General features: G+C 39.7%; 1 protein-coding gene across 3 annotated transcripts in view; it reads right to left on the minus strand.

Annotated features, from left to right (window-relative positions):
* LOC148415113 (nucleoprotein TPR-like) overlaps positions 1 to 18,045 on the minus strand; it is a 30,468-nt gene that overhangs the window by 1,300 nt on the left and 11,123 nt on the right. For 2 of the 3 annotated variants that reach the window (XM_088429164.1, XM_088429163.1), the window contains exons 18-50: positions 17,836 to 17,998; positions 17,439 to 17,573; positions 15,856 to 15,996; positions 15,564 to 15,747; positions 15,279 to 15,466; positions 15,051 to 15,191; positions 13,978 to 14,094; positions 12,750 to 12,953; positions 12,461 to 12,636; positions 12,173 to 12,320; positions 11,908 to 12,045; positions 10,695 to 10,826; positions 9,838 to 9,968; positions 9,436 to 9,646; positions 9,233 to 9,364; positions 8,782 to 8,895; positions 8,585 to 8,668; positions 7,826 to 8,017; positions 7,642 to 7,680; positions 7,377 to 7,562; positions 7,112 to 7,223; positions 6,465 to 6,649; positions 6,233 to 6,303; positions 5,282 to 5,481; positions 4,972 to 5,163; positions 4,734 to 4,846; positions 2,667 to 2,738; positions 2,090 to 2,314; positions 1,815 to 2,019; positions 1,548 to 1,747; positions 1,133 to 1,204; positions 352 to 443; positions 159 to 271 (exon numbers count right to left, since the gene is read on the minus strand). In XM_088429164.1, the coding sequence (XP_088285290.1) occupies positions 159 to 271; positions 352 to 443; positions 1,133 to 1,204; positions 1,548 to 1,747; positions 1,815 to 2,019; positions 2,090 to 2,314; positions 2,667 to 2,738; positions 4,734 to 4,846; positions 4,972 to 5,163; positions 5,282 to 5,481; positions 6,233 to 6,303; positions 6,465 to 6,649; positions 7,112 to 7,223; positions 7,377 to 7,562; positions 7,642 to 7,680; positions 7,826 to 8,017; positions 8,585 to 8,668; positions 8,782 to 8,895; positions 9,233 to 9,364; positions 9,436 to 9,646; positions 9,838 to 9,968; positions 10,695 to 10,826; positions 11,908 to 12,045; positions 12,173 to 12,320; positions 12,461 to 12,636; positions 12,750 to 12,953; positions 13,978 to 14,094; positions 15,051 to 15,191; positions 15,279 to 15,466; positions 15,564 to 15,747; positions 15,856 to 15,996; positions 17,439 to 17,573; positions 17,836 to 17,998 (4,808 nt within the window). The remainder of the gene's footprint in view (positions 1 to 158; positions 272 to 351; positions 444 to 1,132; positions 1,205 to 1,547; positions 1,748 to 1,814; positions 2,020 to 2,089; positions 2,315 to 2,666; positions 2,739 to 4,733; positions 4,847 to 4,971; positions 5,164 to 5,281; positions 5,482 to 6,232; positions 6,304 to 6,464; positions 6,650 to 7,111; positions 7,224 to 7,376; positions 7,563 to 7,641; positions 7,681 to 7,825; positions 8,018 to 8,584; positions 8,669 to 8,781; positions 8,896 to 9,232; positions 9,365 to 9,435; positions 9,647 to 9,837; positions 9,969 to 10,694; positions 10,827 to 11,907; positions 12,046 to 12,172; positions 12,321 to 12,460; positions 12,637 to 12,749; positions 12,954 to 13,977; positions 14,095 to 15,050; positions 15,192 to 15,278; positions 15,467 to 15,563; positions 15,748 to 15,855; positions 15,997 to 17,438; positions 17,574 to 17,835; positions 17,999 to 18,045) is intronic. The other variant, XM_088429165.1, reaches the window with a different exon arrangement.

Genomic DNA, 18,045 nt, shown 5'->3' on the forward strand with positions numbered 1-18,045 from the left:
CACAATGGAAGCTTTTGCTTATCTACCCACAGTTTCCCCCTCCTCGATTTTTTTATTTCTCAGTTGGCTTATATTGCGTTTCCACAGTTGATTTTCATAACTGCTTTCACACAATTGATTGGAGGACAGTTTTGTGCAAGTGCTATTTGTTGCTGTACCTCCTTGAGAGGCTAGCTGTCCTAGGTCAGAGTGTGACGCTGATGACTGAGGGAGTAGATCTTCAGGAGGTCCAAATCTAAATCTGGTGGACAGACCTGCAACCTGAGGAGAACTGAGGAGACAGACATGGGTGGTGAACTTAGGCTTAATGATAACAAACAGTCACAAAAAATTATTTATGTATTTCCTTACTGTATAGCTTCAGCAAAGCCATCGGTGCGGTGGGGGACAACCAGAGTAGGAGTACTTGGAACCATTCTGTCATCATCATCAAAGAAATGTTGCTGAAATACAAAAACACATATTGAGCATAATTACTTGATAAACGACCTACAAAGTGTTAACATTTTAGAGTTTGTGAATAGAGGTCAATTGAGTCTGTTTTACAAGATCAACAAAAACTACTTCCATCAAGGTGCAGTCTTGGCTTTAACACACACCACAACTGCTGATAGACCCAAATCATATTGTTGTTTTAACAATCTTCGTTCTATGCTCCAGGAATGAAAATGTATGTTTCTTTTGGTTTTCTCCCCTTCAATTATTCATTCTTTTAAATTATCAGGGAGAGACATGTCATTGCGTTAATAATCAAATAGGAAGAATTCTTACATTGGGCACTACTTTAACAATCCTAAATTAATTAGTGTGTAGTCCGCAAACAGACCTTGGTCAAGTAGCAGCTAAATATATACATATTTTTATTACATTACTTGATGTATGCAAGCAAAGTAAAAGTGATCCGCTCTTTTTCACATTGGTGTTACATTTCGCCACACATCCACAAAAAAATGAATGATGATGATCCACTGGTGGAGTACATATGTGTTTAATTGACAATGGAGGCATTGGTTAAAATAATCAAATGTAGCATACGTTTGGTGTAACAACTAACGTGTCGCTACATTTCAGAGCAAACAGACAGCACATCAAAAAGGAAATAAAGTGTAGAGCAAATAAGACAACACCATACCATACTGCATATCCCCGGTGTCAGCTGTGGTCCTCGACCTACTGAAGGTCGTCGGAGTTGAGACGACTGTCTCTGGATAACACAAACACATGCAAAATAAACCTCATCATATATCTGAAATAGTCATTTTAGAGGTTGCATTTGGTATTTGCGCTGCCTTTTCATGAAAAACTTAAATCACTGCACGCAGACATTTCAAATCCACTCCTTTATGCCACTAATATTGTAATTGCTTTAATTTGCCTCTGTTAAGAGTATTCTCTCACAGTAAACCAAGCAAGCAAAATTAAATCTGCTCAATGCGTCAATTAAATGATTCTAATCCATATAAGAGTTTTAACATTAATACCTGTAGGGGCTTGCGACTGCCATTTGGTTGTGCTATGATGTCATATTTTGTTTAATGTATGAGTACCTGTGTTTGGGGGGGTCCGAGCTCAGAAGCCGGGGGTTGGATGTACAGTCGCGGGGGGAGGGAGTGTGGGGGCCTTCGGGGTTGGGGGAGGCGAAGAGTAAGTGAAGAAGTTGAGGGGGAGGGTGTGGATGGAGAGGAAGTTGGAGCGACATGGACAGCCTCTCTTTGGGCTTCCGACTCGGTGTTGCTGTTGGCTTCGCCTAGAGATGACAGACTTGATTAGGAAATAAGTAAGGGGGTGGGGGGGGTCATTATGATTTTGCTCACCGCTGTGGGATGGCTCAGGGGGACATTGAGATTCATTTTCTTCAGCACTGGTGGGAACTGTTGGCTGCTGTCCCTCCTCTTCAGCATCCCCATCATCCTCATTGCTCTCCTCTCCTTCCTTCATAGCGAGGTTACTTGCATTATCACCATCATCCTCCTCGTCATCGACCTCCTCCTCGTCCTCTTCTGCCACCTCTGCCTTATACTAAAAGTAAAAAAGTGCCTTAAGTCCATCAAACCTGGATATTTTTTTCATGACGAAAAAAAGGACGCACCTCCTCCTCTTCCTCTTCTTCACCACCCTCCTCTTCATCTTCACCTGTTGTCTCCGGTTTCTCTCCTCTGCTCTCCCGGCTTTCGCTGTCTGTGTCAATAATGATAACTTCACGAGTCAGACCTGACTCCTGAGGGGACGTCTGATCGGAAGGGACCGACTGGGACATGCCTTCCTCCTCTATGTCGTCGTCTTCTGGGATCACAGGAAAATCTTCTGGAAGCTCCTACACGCCCAATGCCAAGAATGGTATTATTAGACCCCGCTGTACTATCAAATCAACCTCCAAAGCAAATTCAATCACTCGCAAGCATCAATTACACACAGGAAAATATTGAGTCCACGCATTGGTTTAAGTGGGCCCATTGTTAAAGGCCAAGTTAACACGGTAATTTCAGGGCACACGAAATTTACACTGACTAACAGAATGTGGCACATATTAAACAGGAAACAAAGGACAATAATTATATTAATATAGTTTTAACTATTGTCAGATCACAAAGTTAAAACGTTCGGGAACTCTGGGTGTCCCCGTAATTTTCAATGGATTGCACAGAATTCAAACATTGGAAACTCACCTGGCTATTGTCAGGTGAATCTTGTCTTTCACCTTCATCTCTTAGATTGTCTATCTCCTCATCACCTTCCATCTGTAACATAACTTTAATTACCTCGAAAACTTGACGAATTTTAGTTCCGTCTCATTGAACTTGTCCATTTTATCTCTGATAAATTCACTCATGACAGTGAATGTAAAATTTAAATCAAAAGGTTACACAGTGGCAACTGTAATCTAGGCTATACTAAACATGAACAAGGGTGAGCAATAAAATAATTATAGAGATTCAGTGCTATCATACCGACATAAGAAAGCCGAAAGAGAAGGTACCTACGAGCTTTCACAAGTGACTTTTGTGTATCTAACTAAAATACAACTTTTCATAGCTTTAAACCATGTTTTTGTTGATTAACGGCGCACTCTGACATTGGATTATTCTCTGGCAATTGGTTGCTTTGTCCTTTCTGCCCATATAATAAATAATGATAATGGACTTGGTTCCATTTTATAATTATTGCATATCATAAATATTTTCATCATTTTGCTTTTTTTTTTAAAATAATTTTGTTTTGTTTTTCTCAATAAAGACAAAATTACACGGGTCTTAAAACAGCCGATTGGGTCAGGAGACAAGAAAATTAAGTTCCCTGAGGAGTCTGCCGTTCAAACACTCTCCATTGTAGAACGATGTCTTTCATTTAACCACCATTTGTATTGATGGTGTTGTCCCCACGCTGCCATATTTTTATGGCCTCTTTTCATCCATTTTTAGAATTTGGAAATTTGTAACAAAATTATTCTTCCATTCTCTCGGTCCTACATGTGATTCTGCTGTAGTGGGTGTGGAAGGTCCATCTAGCTTCCGTATTATATGTTCTATTATATGATTTGCATAAGGAGGCATAGAGAGCACCATCAGGATGGAAGAAGCGGCTTACTCAGTCCTGTGACCACATCCTTCAGTAGTGGTGTGGGGTTGGAAAGTAGATCGGGAAGATTTATTTTAAAGGTCTCCCTCCCTGATCGATCTACAGTATCCATCTATCGCAGAGATCCCCAACTGCCGGTCCGCTGCCCGGTACCGGTCCACGGATCAGCAGTTACCGGGCCACGTGGGCCGCACCCAAAATAATTAACTATTTTGAAAAACCTTTTATCTTGAAAAATGGCCGAATTCTCTTGGATTCGTTTTGGTCACTTGAGCGCCAAAGTTTCTCTAACAAAGAAGTAAAATGAGTAAGACATTTTGGGGAAAGGGAAAAGGCCCAATCCAGAGACAGGTGACAAGCCTGTAACCTCAAAGAAAACGAAATCTTTGAATAGGCAATGCCAGGAGTCCCACTTAAAATATTGATTTCTCGTGCAAAGGACTTTGAGCATCACTTTCCAGCCAAAACGGACCCACAAACAGACAAGGAATGGATTCTCGACCTATTTGCTACCAATGCAGACGAGCTCGCAAACGGCGGCAGCCTTAAAAGTATGTTTGAGACTCCCCACATTGCATCTGTATGAAGAGAGAAACAAGCTGAGGGCTCCCATTAGTTTGGCATTGTTTGATGAGTTTATATTTTATCAAATATTTTTTTGTCAAGCATTGACCCATCCGCCTATTTGTTAACAAACCAATGGAATTTAACATGGCTGAGTTGAGCTGGAAAATGGCGGCAGTCTTAAAAGTATGATCGAAACCTATATGAAAAGAGGAATAAGGTGAGGGCTCCCATTTGTTTGGCGCACTTTATATTTGCGTGCACCCACCCACTCCCACCCATCCACACTTATAAATTCTCAAGCGTTGACCAAGTCCATGGTGATAAAAAGACTGGGGATCCCTGATCTACAGGTGTAGCCAAAAGGTTTAATTTCAAATATTGTTCTTTAACAGTATTTTGAAAAGCATTAATAAAGATTTGTTTCAGATGTTTAACTTTTTTTAAAGAGAAAAACAAAATCTGAACCATAAATGCTTGTGGATGGCAAAATCTGAGGTCATGTCACATGTTTGGCCATGACTATCACAACGTACGACATGATCCCAAACTAAAAAAGGATATTTTAAGGCAATCGGGAGTTTTGCATTTACCTGCAGGGCAATAGTTTGTCTCAGTCTGAGTTTTTTGACAGTTGGAACATGTGAACTCTCTGGTCTGATCTCCTCTTCCTCGAGATTATCCTCTCTACTTCGCTTTGAACTCGCTGAAATCAAACAAATGATCATTTCACACCATTCTGGAAGTTCTGTACAAGAATTCCTGTGGTTTCATAAAATGGTGCCACATTCGATGCTTTGTAATGCAAAAAGACACCGCACTACTGCTTACATGCTACGATGACAGCGGAGGATGTAGATGGTCGCTCTGTATCTACACTGCTGCCTACATCTTGAGATGCGGCCTGCTGTTGAGTGGGCTGGACAAATGCTGTAGCCTGAGTGCTGGTTGGTTGCGTTATGGATGCGGGTGCGTTAAGACTGGATATGACAGTGTGGGCAGCGGCTCCTGCAGTCATCAGCACTACAAACAGAACAATTGGAAATATTTTTGGCCTCAGCACTCTCAGTTCTACTTGCACTTTGGGGTAAGAGTGTAAGGCATGAGATAGATTACAGCTCCAAGCATTTCTTTTCCTTACCCTCTTGGCTCTCAGTCTGTGTGGTTGGCATGACAGTGGCAGTGGGCGTTGGCATGGGGACAGTTGCTGGGGTAACCATAGGTCGGATGCTGGCACGGGGTGTTGACTTGCTGCCAGGGGAAGGGGTCGGTTTGTTGCTAGGAGATGGAGTACTTGGAGTGGGGCGGATATTGGCAGTGGGCGGCTCAGACAGGCTTGAGCTGTTAGATAAATATTGAATGTCATTCAAAAGTTTTAGAGGCCACTTTTAATATCCGTGTCAGTTTTTTTTAATTATAAAATACACCTGAAAACTCAAATGTTCTCAAGGTTGCTACATGTAGAATTTGTCCCGCACAAAAAGCTAGTTTAGCAAGCATCAAAGGACTCAGCTTACATTCCTGCATGAGTAGCAGTGCAAACAAAAAAGGTGAAAAAGATGTGACCAGGAGCGAGGGGTTGACTGCCAGCAGCCATGTGGATAAGTGAGCATAGTCAAGATCAGAATGCAGCAGAGGCGTTAAGTGCTGACATTAGCTGTCATTCTACTATCTACTTTTTATTCAGAGGGGTGGTTTTGATTTTACGTTTTGCAGAGGTTAACCTTAAACAATTGACTGCTAAAATATTATAAATGAGGTGCGTTCAAATGAGGTGCATGCATGACAACTTTTATTTCATGCTCATTGTGCGTATGTTTATCATTCAATGTACTACAGTGGTTATCAGATTTTTTGTGAGTGACTTTTCTGTAAATTTGTTCAAGTTATTATTTTGCCTTTTGACTAAAAAAAAAACACTATTTTGATATGCTTAAATACCGAACACTGTACAAATAAATAGGTGGTTGATTTGGTTTATTTTGTTTGACCTTGAAGATCCTGAACAGTAATATTCGTGCATCAGAGCCAAAAAAAAGAAAAACGCACACTAGTTTTGTCCGTGACATGTATGTAGGAGTTCCCAACTTACCTGCTCCTGTCCTGGGCTGGACTCTTCAAAGAGATCTGTCTTTGCTCTACAGATCTATTTTGGTCACCCACCTAAGTACAGAAAGAACTTTGAATATCAAATCAAGAGCGGATGACGCCTATGTGACGATTGCTACGTCCCATAGTTTAAACTGTCAGCCAGCACACATCTACAGTATGTATGTGACACTTTCAGGTCAGGTTTCTGTAATGGTAAAAATGGTCATGGTCACCTTTGATCCACTCGGGTCCAGCGATTCCTCTCTGGGCTCAGCGTGAGTTTGAGTCTCCCTCAGTTCCCGGTCAAGCCGAAGAAGTCTGCCTTCATACTGGGACTTCAAGGCATTCATCCTTACCTCTAGTTCTTCCTTATTCTGTTTGAGGTCTTCCACCTCTTTGCTGAGATTCTCTTTTGCAGCTAAATAAAAACCACAATTAGCAAAAAATACAAATAAATGTGTATACCATGGCTTAGTGTTATTTAGTGTCAGTTATTTTTTTTCTGTTTTGGACTAAGCTATAACCCGTATAAACACTATAAAAAATAATGAACAGTTGTTGAAAGTATAAACACTGTAAAAAAATAATGAACAGTTGTTGAAAGTATAAACACTGTAAAAAAATAATGAACAGTTGTTGAAAGTTAATTTATAATGTTTTTTTCTTTTGTTAATGTTAAAAATGATACAGGTTTTGGTATACTTACAAATTGTATAGATAATAATCTTATTTATAATCAGCGCTTCGAGTAGGGGGGCGTATAGTTGTTTTTTTTTTTTCTCTTTCCCAGGGGGGCTTTGCAATATATAATTGAGAAGCACTGGCTTAATGTATTACGTTTGAATACACATTCACGCGTACAGTCATTTGTGAAACCTACTATTCAGCTGGTTGATTTTTGCCTTAGCTCCAAGAAAGGCTTTCTTAGTCTTTTCTTCTTTGTCAGCCATCTGCTGTCTGAGCTGCTCCTCCTTGTTCTTGCTGTCAGACAGCTTGAAGTCAGAAAGGATTACAATTACTTTAATAACTATGTATTGAAATGAATATGTTCAGCCTCAACATAAAATTGAATATCATTGCTCTAAATCATTTATTGACATTTGCCTAGACCATTCAGTTGGCATTCTTAACAGTCAAATATATACCTCCTGTTTGAGTTTCGCAAGATCATCTTGTAATGGCTGGTTTGGATCGATTGCAGCATTGTCATCACTGGCCTGGATAGACTGGTTCTGGTTAGTCTGAGCAGCTCTGAGAGCTTCATTGGCTTGGTTTACTTCCTGTAGCTGTTCTTGAAGGCGCTTATTTTCTGCTTCTTGAGCAGACATCATCTGTCAAACACAATGACTTTCTAAACCTAATTTCACTATTTCATTTATACGTACTGGTGTTGTTTAGAATATTACTTACCCTTTGCATAGTGTCCACCTGGCCCTGGAACTCAGACACCTATGAAGAGCCAAACAGACACAAAATGCTGTATTTTGTCATTGTTGTTTGAATACATCTGTGCGGGCTGATATCAAATGGAAGACTGGCAGTTGGGACCACTGTGCTAGAGGACAATAAAAACCATGGGCATTTATTAACTCACCTGACTCTCTGCTTTGGTCAAAGAGGTTTTAAGATTGTTAATCTCTTGTTGGTGGGATTCCTGGAGTTTTTTCTGACTGGTAATGTTTTGCTGTAGAGAATCTTTGGCCTGCTGAAGCTCCTTCTGTATTAGTTGAATCTGATTTTGACGGGCCTGAGCCTGAACCTGAGATGATTTCAGCTGGTTCTGCATCTGTAAATGAGACAGATAATTTGGGATGATAATGTTGGGATCAGGAAAATTAAATGAGAATGGTAACTTGATTCAAATGAAACCATTTCTTTTTGCCAATCCTACATCTGCTCTGCACATGCTCTTGTCTTGGCATAAATGCATAGTGACATTGTTAATGCATGTTAAGATGGCAGCATCCAACCAGAACTAGTCGCGGGCCGATTTAAACTCCTTTGAACTTATTCTCAATAAAGCTGCTACTTTAATAAACGGTTTCAATCACAACTAGTGCTAGAAAGACAAATTCAATTCAGCTTGATAAATAAATCATGATGATATTGATATTTACAGTCTGTCCATCCGAACATGTCGAATGGGTATAATATGGTGGTGAATGCAGAAAACAAATCAGAATTGATTACTTCACATGTAAACACAACCAGAGATCTTCAGTCTCCAAGATTTTGACCAGAATAACAAAAAACCCTCCGCGTAAATCCACCTATTTACAGTATGTGTCAACACTCCTACAACAGTACAATTTTGGGCAAATATGATTCCTGGTGTTCTAGGGAAACAACTTACTTGTTGTGTTTGGGTCTTAGCTTGTTGAAGCTCTTTCTGACTCTGCTGCAACTGAGTCTGTGTCTGGGACAACTGGGCTTGAACCTATGCAAATATGAAAAAAACAAAAACAAAACACAACCTGTACTTCTCTGAAGGACACATAGGTTGCACCTCCTGCTCAGACCACAAATATAAACAGTATGTTTTTCCAATACCTGTGTTAGTTGATTCTGACTGAGTGTCAATTGGTTTTGGATCTCTTGTAACTTTTCCTTGGTCTGCTGGTTTTCCTTCTGGGCATTCTGAAGGTCCTGCTCAGAATTTTTGGCCTGGAGAAAGTAAATAAATGTTATTTACAATGCCACACTTCATCTTCATCTGTCCATAAGCTCAAACAGCTGCTTTATATACTCTACAAAAATTGTCTCAACTGTGGAAGGTCATAGAGCGCAATGAAAAATGTGATCACTCGAAGCCTTGCCGTTAGAAAAGGGCCAGTAAACTCATATGATAAAATCATCATATTTGCATCAGTGCTACCAGCACATATGCACATGTGTACTGTATACAGTGTAACAGTATGTTCCTCTTAATTTTACTGTGAATTCTCTTAAATTGTGGCTGCACAGTGTTATATGTGTGTATGTGTTTAAACACACTGCTTACTTCCTGCATTGCCTCTTTCAACGTGGTCAGTTCCTCTTTGACCTTGTTCATCTCCTCTTGACTTTTAGCGAGCTCCTGTTGCTGCACCTGACTCGGTTCACCTTGTTTTTTGGCTGAAGTTTCCTCCACCAGCTGGAAAACATATATGGTCTAAACAAAGCAGTTTACAACATGATAATCAATACTACCAATAACAAACCCACCTTATCATGCTGGACTTTGAGCTCCTCATATTGGGTCTTGTAGCGGCGGCCTATCTTTTTCACCTGTGTGATGGTCTTATTCTTCTCTAGAATATCATTGTTTTTTGTTCCTAGTTCTTTCTTCAGTGTGTCTCTCTCGGATGTTATGCGAGTGACAGATTCTCTAAGGCTTTTCACCTGCGACTGGGCTGAGTTCGTGTTGATGCTGGATCTGGGATGATATGATGAAATTTAGATGTGGAAGAGACATTTTTTTACCGAAATAAAACGCAACACAACGAATGGAACAAAAGCATAAAGCCGTTTCCAACTTGGTTCCCAATCATTTTGGTATCATAAAGTAAACATTCACTGCATTATACTTTAGTGGATAGGGAACAATAGCATTTTTTATTTTTTTACCTGGCTAATTCAGTCTTCAGCTTGGCTGCCTCTTCAACAAGCTGGGAGATACGCCTCTGCTGTGCTTCTCTTTCTGCAGTGAGTTTTTGCTTTTCCTCAACATCACCATCTTTCTGCTGGCTAATGAGTTGCTGTGGAGATGGAGGAATGAAAAAATGAAGATTCACAAGGAACAGAGGTTCAACTAACTCAAATTTGTGGAGCAAGAAGGCTGCATATTATCCAGAGACACATCTTATTTATTTAGTTGCATTCTTCTTTTTGCCTCAACAGCAGCAGTTAATGTATCTTACGCAAACATGTGACATTGAGAAGGCCAGGATACCCTCTACTGAGCACACTAGGAATTAGTGAGGTGGCTCAAAGTTGTCAAAAGATATGGACCACAAACAAATGTACACTGCAGCCGAAGCAAAAGAATACATTGTCTCTCAGGAGGACATGTACTAGCTACTCTCCAAACCTCTGATTTTGAACCAAAGGTGATACTACAAAAAAAAAAAAAAACCTCAGTTTGTCTGAAAATTATAATTTATTAAATTACAAATACACCTCGATGTGTTTGGCAGTGACATATAGCACGTAAGAAGAACTATGTCATTCTCTTCAACTACATGACAGAGAGATACCGTTGTAAACCCACTGGTAACTATTCATAACAGAAAAACTCAAAGCTTTCTGTGATTGTGTCAGCTTTAAGTTCAATTGAATATTCGCAAATTTTACAAAAATTTGTGAGTACGATTAGAATTGATCATCATTCATAAACCAACACAACTTAATTTTAAAGGATAAAGCTAGTTATTCACTATAATGCCTATCACCAGCTCCACAATGCATTAAAGTTAAAGACTCACCTGTACTTTGGCTTTCAAGTGTTTAACATCTTCTTCCAACAGCTTTTTATCAGCCTGCAAGGAGCCATTTCTGTCAGAAAGGTGAGACAATGATTCATGTAGTGGACTGATGTTGGACTCCAGTTTCTTCATCTGAATGAAAGAAAAGAAAAGCAGGAGTAAAAATGCAGCTGAATAGAAAGGAAGATGGCAATCCTTAAAAACTCTAATTTAGAAGTTAAATTAGTTTTTTATCCATGAGAGAAATTCAAAATGTGATTATTCATGATTATTAATGGTGTTGGGCAAAGGTCAGCCTCGCAAGCTAGAATCTGTTCTGCAATTGTCTTGTAAGGTTAAATGAATTAAGGGCAACTGTGCTATAGTAAATCTTATGCTGGCTGCTGGTAAACAAGTTTTCTACACAATACAAACACAGTATATAGTGGACCGTAAGGTTAAGGCGTCCCCGGCTTTACAAAGTGGAATACTAAGTTTTTTCATCCCCTCTTTACGGCATTTTTCCCGCTTTACGGCATCAACAACAACTACAAAATTCAAACTTTGTGGTCAGTGTGTGTGCGTATGATTCTGCGAGGCGCACCACACTCATACATCACTACTTGCATCACTGCATACGTCGCTAAGATGCTGGTCTGCTATTAGTTGGCGTCCCGGCATCACTAAGATGCTGGTCTGCTTTTGGTCGGCGTCACGGTGTCACTAAGATACTAGCCTCCTATTGGTCGGGGTCACAGTGTCACTAAGATGCCGATATGCTAAAGACTTGACCTCATATGAGTGCTTACAATATCGTATTTATTGTGCATTTTAGTGATTAATTCAACCTTTCATTCGTTAGCCATGGGTCCCAAGCTTGCTAGTGATGTTAAAGGGAGAAGTAAGAAGATGATTATGATGGAAACGAACCTGGAGATAATCAAGAAATACGAAGAAGGCACGCGCATCGTTACCCTTGCTAGGGAATATGGCCGTAACTAGCTCAAGTCAAGTCATTCCAAAGGTAAATAAAATTTCATTTTTCCTTTATATACTTTTTATTTAGAATGTTAATTATATACATACATATTATATATAAGAAGTACTTATTGTAGTATTTCATTACTAATTTTTAATATGCATATGAAATTTTACATTTTATACGCATTAGCTAATTAGCATCGGTTTTTATTGCCCGCCATATGACGAACAGATGACCAGGGGATAGTCTTACTTTTGTCTGTGCTTGCTGCAGCTCCTGTTCCAGTTTCTCTTTATCCATTTTCAGCATCTTGTTGGTTTCTTGGAGAGTGCTGATATTCCCCATGTTCTTTAGCTGAGCCTCTTTTTGAGACAAGGTCTTTACTGTAGTCTGAGAGCAAGACACAAATCAGTGTTTATTTCTATGTTTGTTGTCATAGGCCACCCTCTTTCACAGACGATAGTCTGGAAACTTTCAAACTATTGATGCTTTGAGCATCTGTTCATTCATTTCCTACCTGCAGCTTCTCTCTCTCTGCATTCAGAGCTTCCTGAAGCTCCTTAATTTCTCGGTTTTGATGCTCCATTCGTTGTTTGTAGCGAAGTGCTTCTCCTTCAGAGGCCTCAGCTTGGGCCACAGCAATATCCTTCTCTTTCCGCACAAACCTACATTATGAATAGAATTTTCAAATTAAACTGGTTGCTACGAAGCAACATTAAACATTTGACTCATTCATGGAAAATGGTCACTTTGAGCCCTCTTCCTCAACCGTCTAATTAAAGTGTAGAGTGCATAAATCATGTACCTGAGTATTTCTTGTATCTGCTCAAGTGTCTTCTCTTCCTCATTGAATGACAGGTCAAGCTGCTGCTGTTGTTGCTGTTGACGACTCCTTGCAGCCATTTCATCCAACTGTTGGTGGAGGAGAGTGTTCTGGTTTCCCAGCTCTTCACAGTGTCGTCTCTGACTAGCCAATTCATCCTGAAAGGAATCAAAGTAAATACCACATGACAAACTGACAACAACGGTTTTCGACATTTTAATGAAAGAAATGTGGTCATATTAGTTTCTGTGTAAAAGTTCTTCCCTCCCACCTTCAGCTGTTTCTCCAAAGTTGTCCAGCCTGTAGTTTTTTCCTGTAAGACTGAGTTGGAGTGGTTCAATTTCTCCTCCAGCTCCCTTTTCTGTGCTGCTTCTTGTTGCAATGTTTTCTTTAACTCCTTAAGGACTTCCACGTCTGCAGCATGAAGCATGAGCTCTCGTTCGTATTTAGCTTGAGCCTCACTTGCTTGCTTCGTCTAGGACAGAAAACAAACAAATTTGTACACCTAAAAACCAACACAAAGTCAGACATTCACAGCTAACAAGTCTACTTAGCTCAGTTGCAATTTGTGCCACCAGCCAATACAAAGAACAATTGATACACAATTGGCAACAATGTATCAATTAAAGATGATAATGAAAGGGCACACACACTTCAGCAAACACTTGGTGACCTTGAATGAACACTGACAAAAACGCAACATTCTCTGCCTTCCAAAACACTTGCAAATGTTTGTTGCTCAGTGGAATAGGGCCTTTAAGGACATTGTGGTACTGTGCATGGATGGAGTACAAAAAACGAGATAAGAAGAAAGTTGCAATTGAGCGCTACTAATATAATTTGTTTTTCAAAGATAGGAAAAAATCTGTTCCTTTAAATATTGTTAAGTTAGCTGTGTTGATGTGTTTCCACAGCATTTGAGTGCATTTCCATTGTTTGAAGAAAAATCACTCCATAAGTCGATGCCACAGTAATTTTATGAGCATGTCAATGGGATATGACTTTGACTTTAACATTAGTGAGCAATGGTTTATGGACAAAACAAAACATGATCTGTCCTAAATATACAATGTGTGCAATTCCCTTTGTTACGCATTTTGTTTAACTGTCAACTCCAATTAGGGAGCTTAAAAGATGTATGCTTTGAGAAGGCAGAATCAAATACTGTAACTTTAACTGCTTGCTACGGAAACAACATGATGCATTCTGGATACTTCCAGAACTGTCAATGAACTGCTCCATTCTACAAGGTCATTGCTTTCCTTTGCAATAATTTTAAGATTGAGAGAAACTAAATTTGAAATCCCAATTCAATTTTGCTTTATTATTCAGCTCTAATTTGGTGTCCTAACCTCTCCCATAATAGAGCATAGTGGTGCAGTTGAGTCCTCCAACTTTATTTCAAAAGTCCCCAAGCACAATGCGAAATGCATGTGCCCAACTGGTAAAGGAAAACTAATCAACTTAAGTTTGTATGAAGCTGTGTGTATATTAATGACCTGCAGCAGACTCTCCTGTATGGCCTTCTGCTCCAGAGTGACAGCTTTAGCAGATCTCTCCAGCGCCTCCTGCTGCTCTGCTTGGCTGGCCTTTAGACTGCGCTGAAGGTCACTCACCTAGAAATTACATGAAAGAAAAAAGCATTATACAACAAGGCCCTGTTACCTCACAGGGGAAAGTATTTTTTTTTGCTCTATTTTGGTTCTCCTAAACTTCCTAGTATGAGTATCATTCTGTTGTCAGGCAGGAGGGGGGGGTTGATATAATGAAAGAGGACATGAAGGTAGTTGGAGTGAGAGATGAGGATACAGGAGACAGGTTTAGATCGAGGCAACTGATTCGCTGTGGCGACCACTGAAGGGAAAAGCCAAAAGAAGAAAAAGACATTGACATATCAAAATGCGGAGGGCTATATGTCTGGTAATTATGAGTTCTGTTGAGTTGTGGCTTGTTGATTACCATGGTGAGAAGTGCAGTATTCACTGTTAAGTCTGAAACACTTATTATGGAGGATTTAAAAAAAAAAAAGATAATAATCACAAGTGAAATAGCTCAACATGATAAAAACATACAAAAATAGTTGGGAGGTGTTTGGCAACATGTGAATTGAAGATGTGTTGTTGTCCCGCATTCGTGCTTGACAATGCTCCTCACCTCACCAATCTCTCATAAATGACAGGCGAGAAGTTTCCTGATATTAATTACATTATGGGTCTGCAACATAAGTTTAAGTGTAGGTGGACGTACTTATGTCGTGCTGTTTGTATGAATTCTTGCAGCTCCCAGCACCCTTGCGTCATCAATGCATGAGCCGCAAACTTTTATTGGCTCAGTCTAGGGCCGCAGCTTGCCCCTAGCCCTGCTCTGCGAGTTTGCATTAATATACAGATGCATCAAAATTTAGAGGGAACATTGAAGAATGGACAAATTTTGAATCAGCAGCAGGAGTTGGAGCAAGGTATAGAAAAATAGACCTTGCCGGTTCAATTTATAATAATTTTTGAGGCCCGGAGTAAAGGTTGGTGGCAAGTGTGGCTTTTCTCCAAATGTACCTTAGTGTGGCAACACCTACTTGTTTCTCAAGTGTGTCCAAAGCATTCCTCCTCTCCTCTTGGGCTTGCTGATTCTTTTTCTCCACTTCTAATATTCTGTTTTCTAGCTGTTTCTGGATGTCTTCTGACTCCTTGAGTCTCATTTCAAGTGGAGAGCGTTGCTGAGAGGAAATAAAAAAATAAATAATAAATAATAAAAAACAAATGCACATGCATGCGGTTTTAAAATGAAATATCAACATCATTACCTCTTTCTCATTCTTCAAACTGTCTTCCAAAGTCAGTACAACTGCTCTGTATTGCTCAACAGTTTCATTAGCATCTTTGAGCTGCTCTGCTAGTTTGCTGTTCTGTTCCTCGGCGGCATTAAGATTACTTTTGATCTCAGCCAGCTCGGACGGTCCAGGCAGCAGAGTGGTTTGAACCGGAGAGCGCACTGCAAAATATATAGGTTGAAAAAAAGTATTAAAAAAAAAAGGGGGGCATAGCACTGATTACAGCACAGCATGCTTTCATTCAAATAAAATTGTAACCTCTGACAGGTGTTCTAAGAGTTGTTGCTCTGGGTACTGGGGTGCTAGTACTCTCAGATGAGTTGGAAGCCAGTTGGGCTTTGAGTGCAGCCACCTGCTGTTCAGAGTTCTTCAACAACTCTCTTGTCTTCTGCTGCAAGGTGTTCTGTGTCTGAAGTTGTTTTTTAGCTTCAACCAACTGAGCCTGATGTAATAATTAGTAGAAATTGGATAGACAGGAAATTATTACAGACCACACGCTTGTTACTAAATTTTCTGAACCTAAATATTAAACGCATTTAAGGTTATGTACATCCATACTGCGTCCAAGAGCATGTCTCTGGGATACTTCCTGCTCCAGCCGAGTCTTCATCGATGCCAGTTCTGTTTCCAGAGCCTCGATCTTATTGTTGAGTCGCTGACGAATGTCTGTGTCTGTATGTTCCATAGTTAACTATACAATGAAGAGAAAAGCATTTTCACAAGTGAAAATCAAGTTGAAAGGGATAGTTTAAAAACTGCTATTTTGTTTGTCTACATAAAGTTAGGTCCCTGACTAGCCATCAAGTGTGAAATTACACAAACAAGTACATCTTTATGATGAACTGCCTGTTTTTGAAAATGTGTCTGTAAATAAGCTGTTGTGAATTAAGCGTCACTGTGACAATGGTGGAACTTGTATAATTGTGATAGAAATGCATAAAAAGCCCGAAATGCCCGCCCCAAAAAGAGTAGCTTTTTTGGCCTTAGGACCAAAAAACAAGCAAACAAACAAAAAACACACGTTAGAAACCTTTTTATCAACACACCTAGAAACTGTTTTAAATGATTAAAAATGCATAACGGATACCTTATAGCAAAGCAAATGCATTTAACATTTGGTTAGGAATGCCTGGGTAAATCCTTTTTTAGATGTTTACTTTTAGGCAGAAGGTAAGTGAAAACTATTTTTTGCATTGATGTGTTCTGTATCACCAATAGTCCAAGTAAGGTATTCTGACTGCCGTAATTCCCCAGATATAAGACGCACCTGCGTATAAGACGCACCCTTAATTTTGGGGTCAAAATCTGTTATTTTCTACATTACAGTGTATAAGACGCACTAACACTTTAGCAACAATGTAACTAAAAGCTAGAGCAAAACAGAATAAATCTCATCTCCCTAAACTCTTCATATTATCTTGTGTTCATATACATAAGTTATATTTTTGTTGTTTGTTAAATAAGAAAAATGCACATCTGTGCATCAAAACGCAAATGTGCCTCACGGATCAATCTTCCTTGAATGGTGTTGAATAAAAAAGAAACGCAAAGTTTCAAGTTACCGTTTGTAAGACGCACCCATACTTTTGGCCTTCATCTTGGGAGGAGGAAAGTGTGTTTTATGCAGTAATACTCCATTTGAAGATTAAGAAACAAGCCTATTACGCTACTCGCTTTGAGTAATCCAAGCAGGCTGACATTTAATGCAGCACTGTCCCATTGACCTAAATTGACATCTAAAAGGAAACACTTACGATGCCCTTAACTCCAATGTGCCAATATTTGGACAAATGCCATTATAGTGACACTGTGTAAGATTTAGACCATTTTTCATCGAAAATGAAGAACGTACAAATAAATGTGTTCTTAATGACCAACAGGATGTTTTCAATATAATCATAGATCTAGTTATCATTAAAATATATTACATGGGGGTGGCACTCCTCCGGAGGTCGCCATGTCTGTTATAGCTACAGACAGCAGGAGGAGGAGTGTGTGTTGCTGCATTTACCATAATGCCCCTAAAACCCTCACAGGTGCATGCGAAAAATTACACAGTATCCCTTTAAGCACTTTTTACAACAACAACAAAAAATGGAAACATGATATGTCATGTGAAGAAAGAGATACTACCTGTATGGTCTTGAGGTTGGTAAGAAGTAGGTTTTGGTTACGTTGCTCTGTCAGCATGGCCTCTTTCTCCCGATTGAGTCGATTCTCTGCCTGTTTTAACATGTCTCTCTCCTTTGTCAAGTTCTCAACACGCACCTACAGACAAATATACACTTCTGGTTCAATTACAGTTGAGGAGACAATCAAACAGGTACACCCTCTCGGCATGGAATATATCGCAGCACATCGATTATAGACTTTTAAGTGAACGAGATAAAGAACTAAAACACAAAAATAGGTGTAGTATGAGCCTGTGGAGAAAAAACAAAACAAAAAACTTTTGGATCAATTGCGCCCCCATATTTGTTTTGTTGTATTCAAGACATATGTACATTGGGTCCAGGACATTGTTTCTCACCTCCTCAAGTGCCAGTTTTTCATTAGCTTGACGCAGGTCCTGAGTCATAGTGAGGATGACGTGTTCGTGTCGTTGGATCGTTGCAGCCATTTTTTGGTTCCTGTCCTGGAGGAATGAGGTCTCTCGGCGAAATGCTGCGACAGTCTCTTGGAGCATCTCATACCTGCCATAAAAAAAAAAAAAAGTTTTCATGAAGCTGTTTAAAGTAGA

The sequence above is a fragment of the Hippichthys cyanospilos genome, chromosome 12 (assembly GCF_059441005.1).
Source record: "Hippichthys cyanospilos isolate Australia breed blue-spotted pipefish chromosome 12, RoL_Hcya_1.0, whole genome shotgun sequence".
NCBI lineage: Eukaryota > Metazoa > Chordata > Actinopteri > Syngnathiformes > Syngnathidae > Hippichthys > Hippichthys cyanospilos.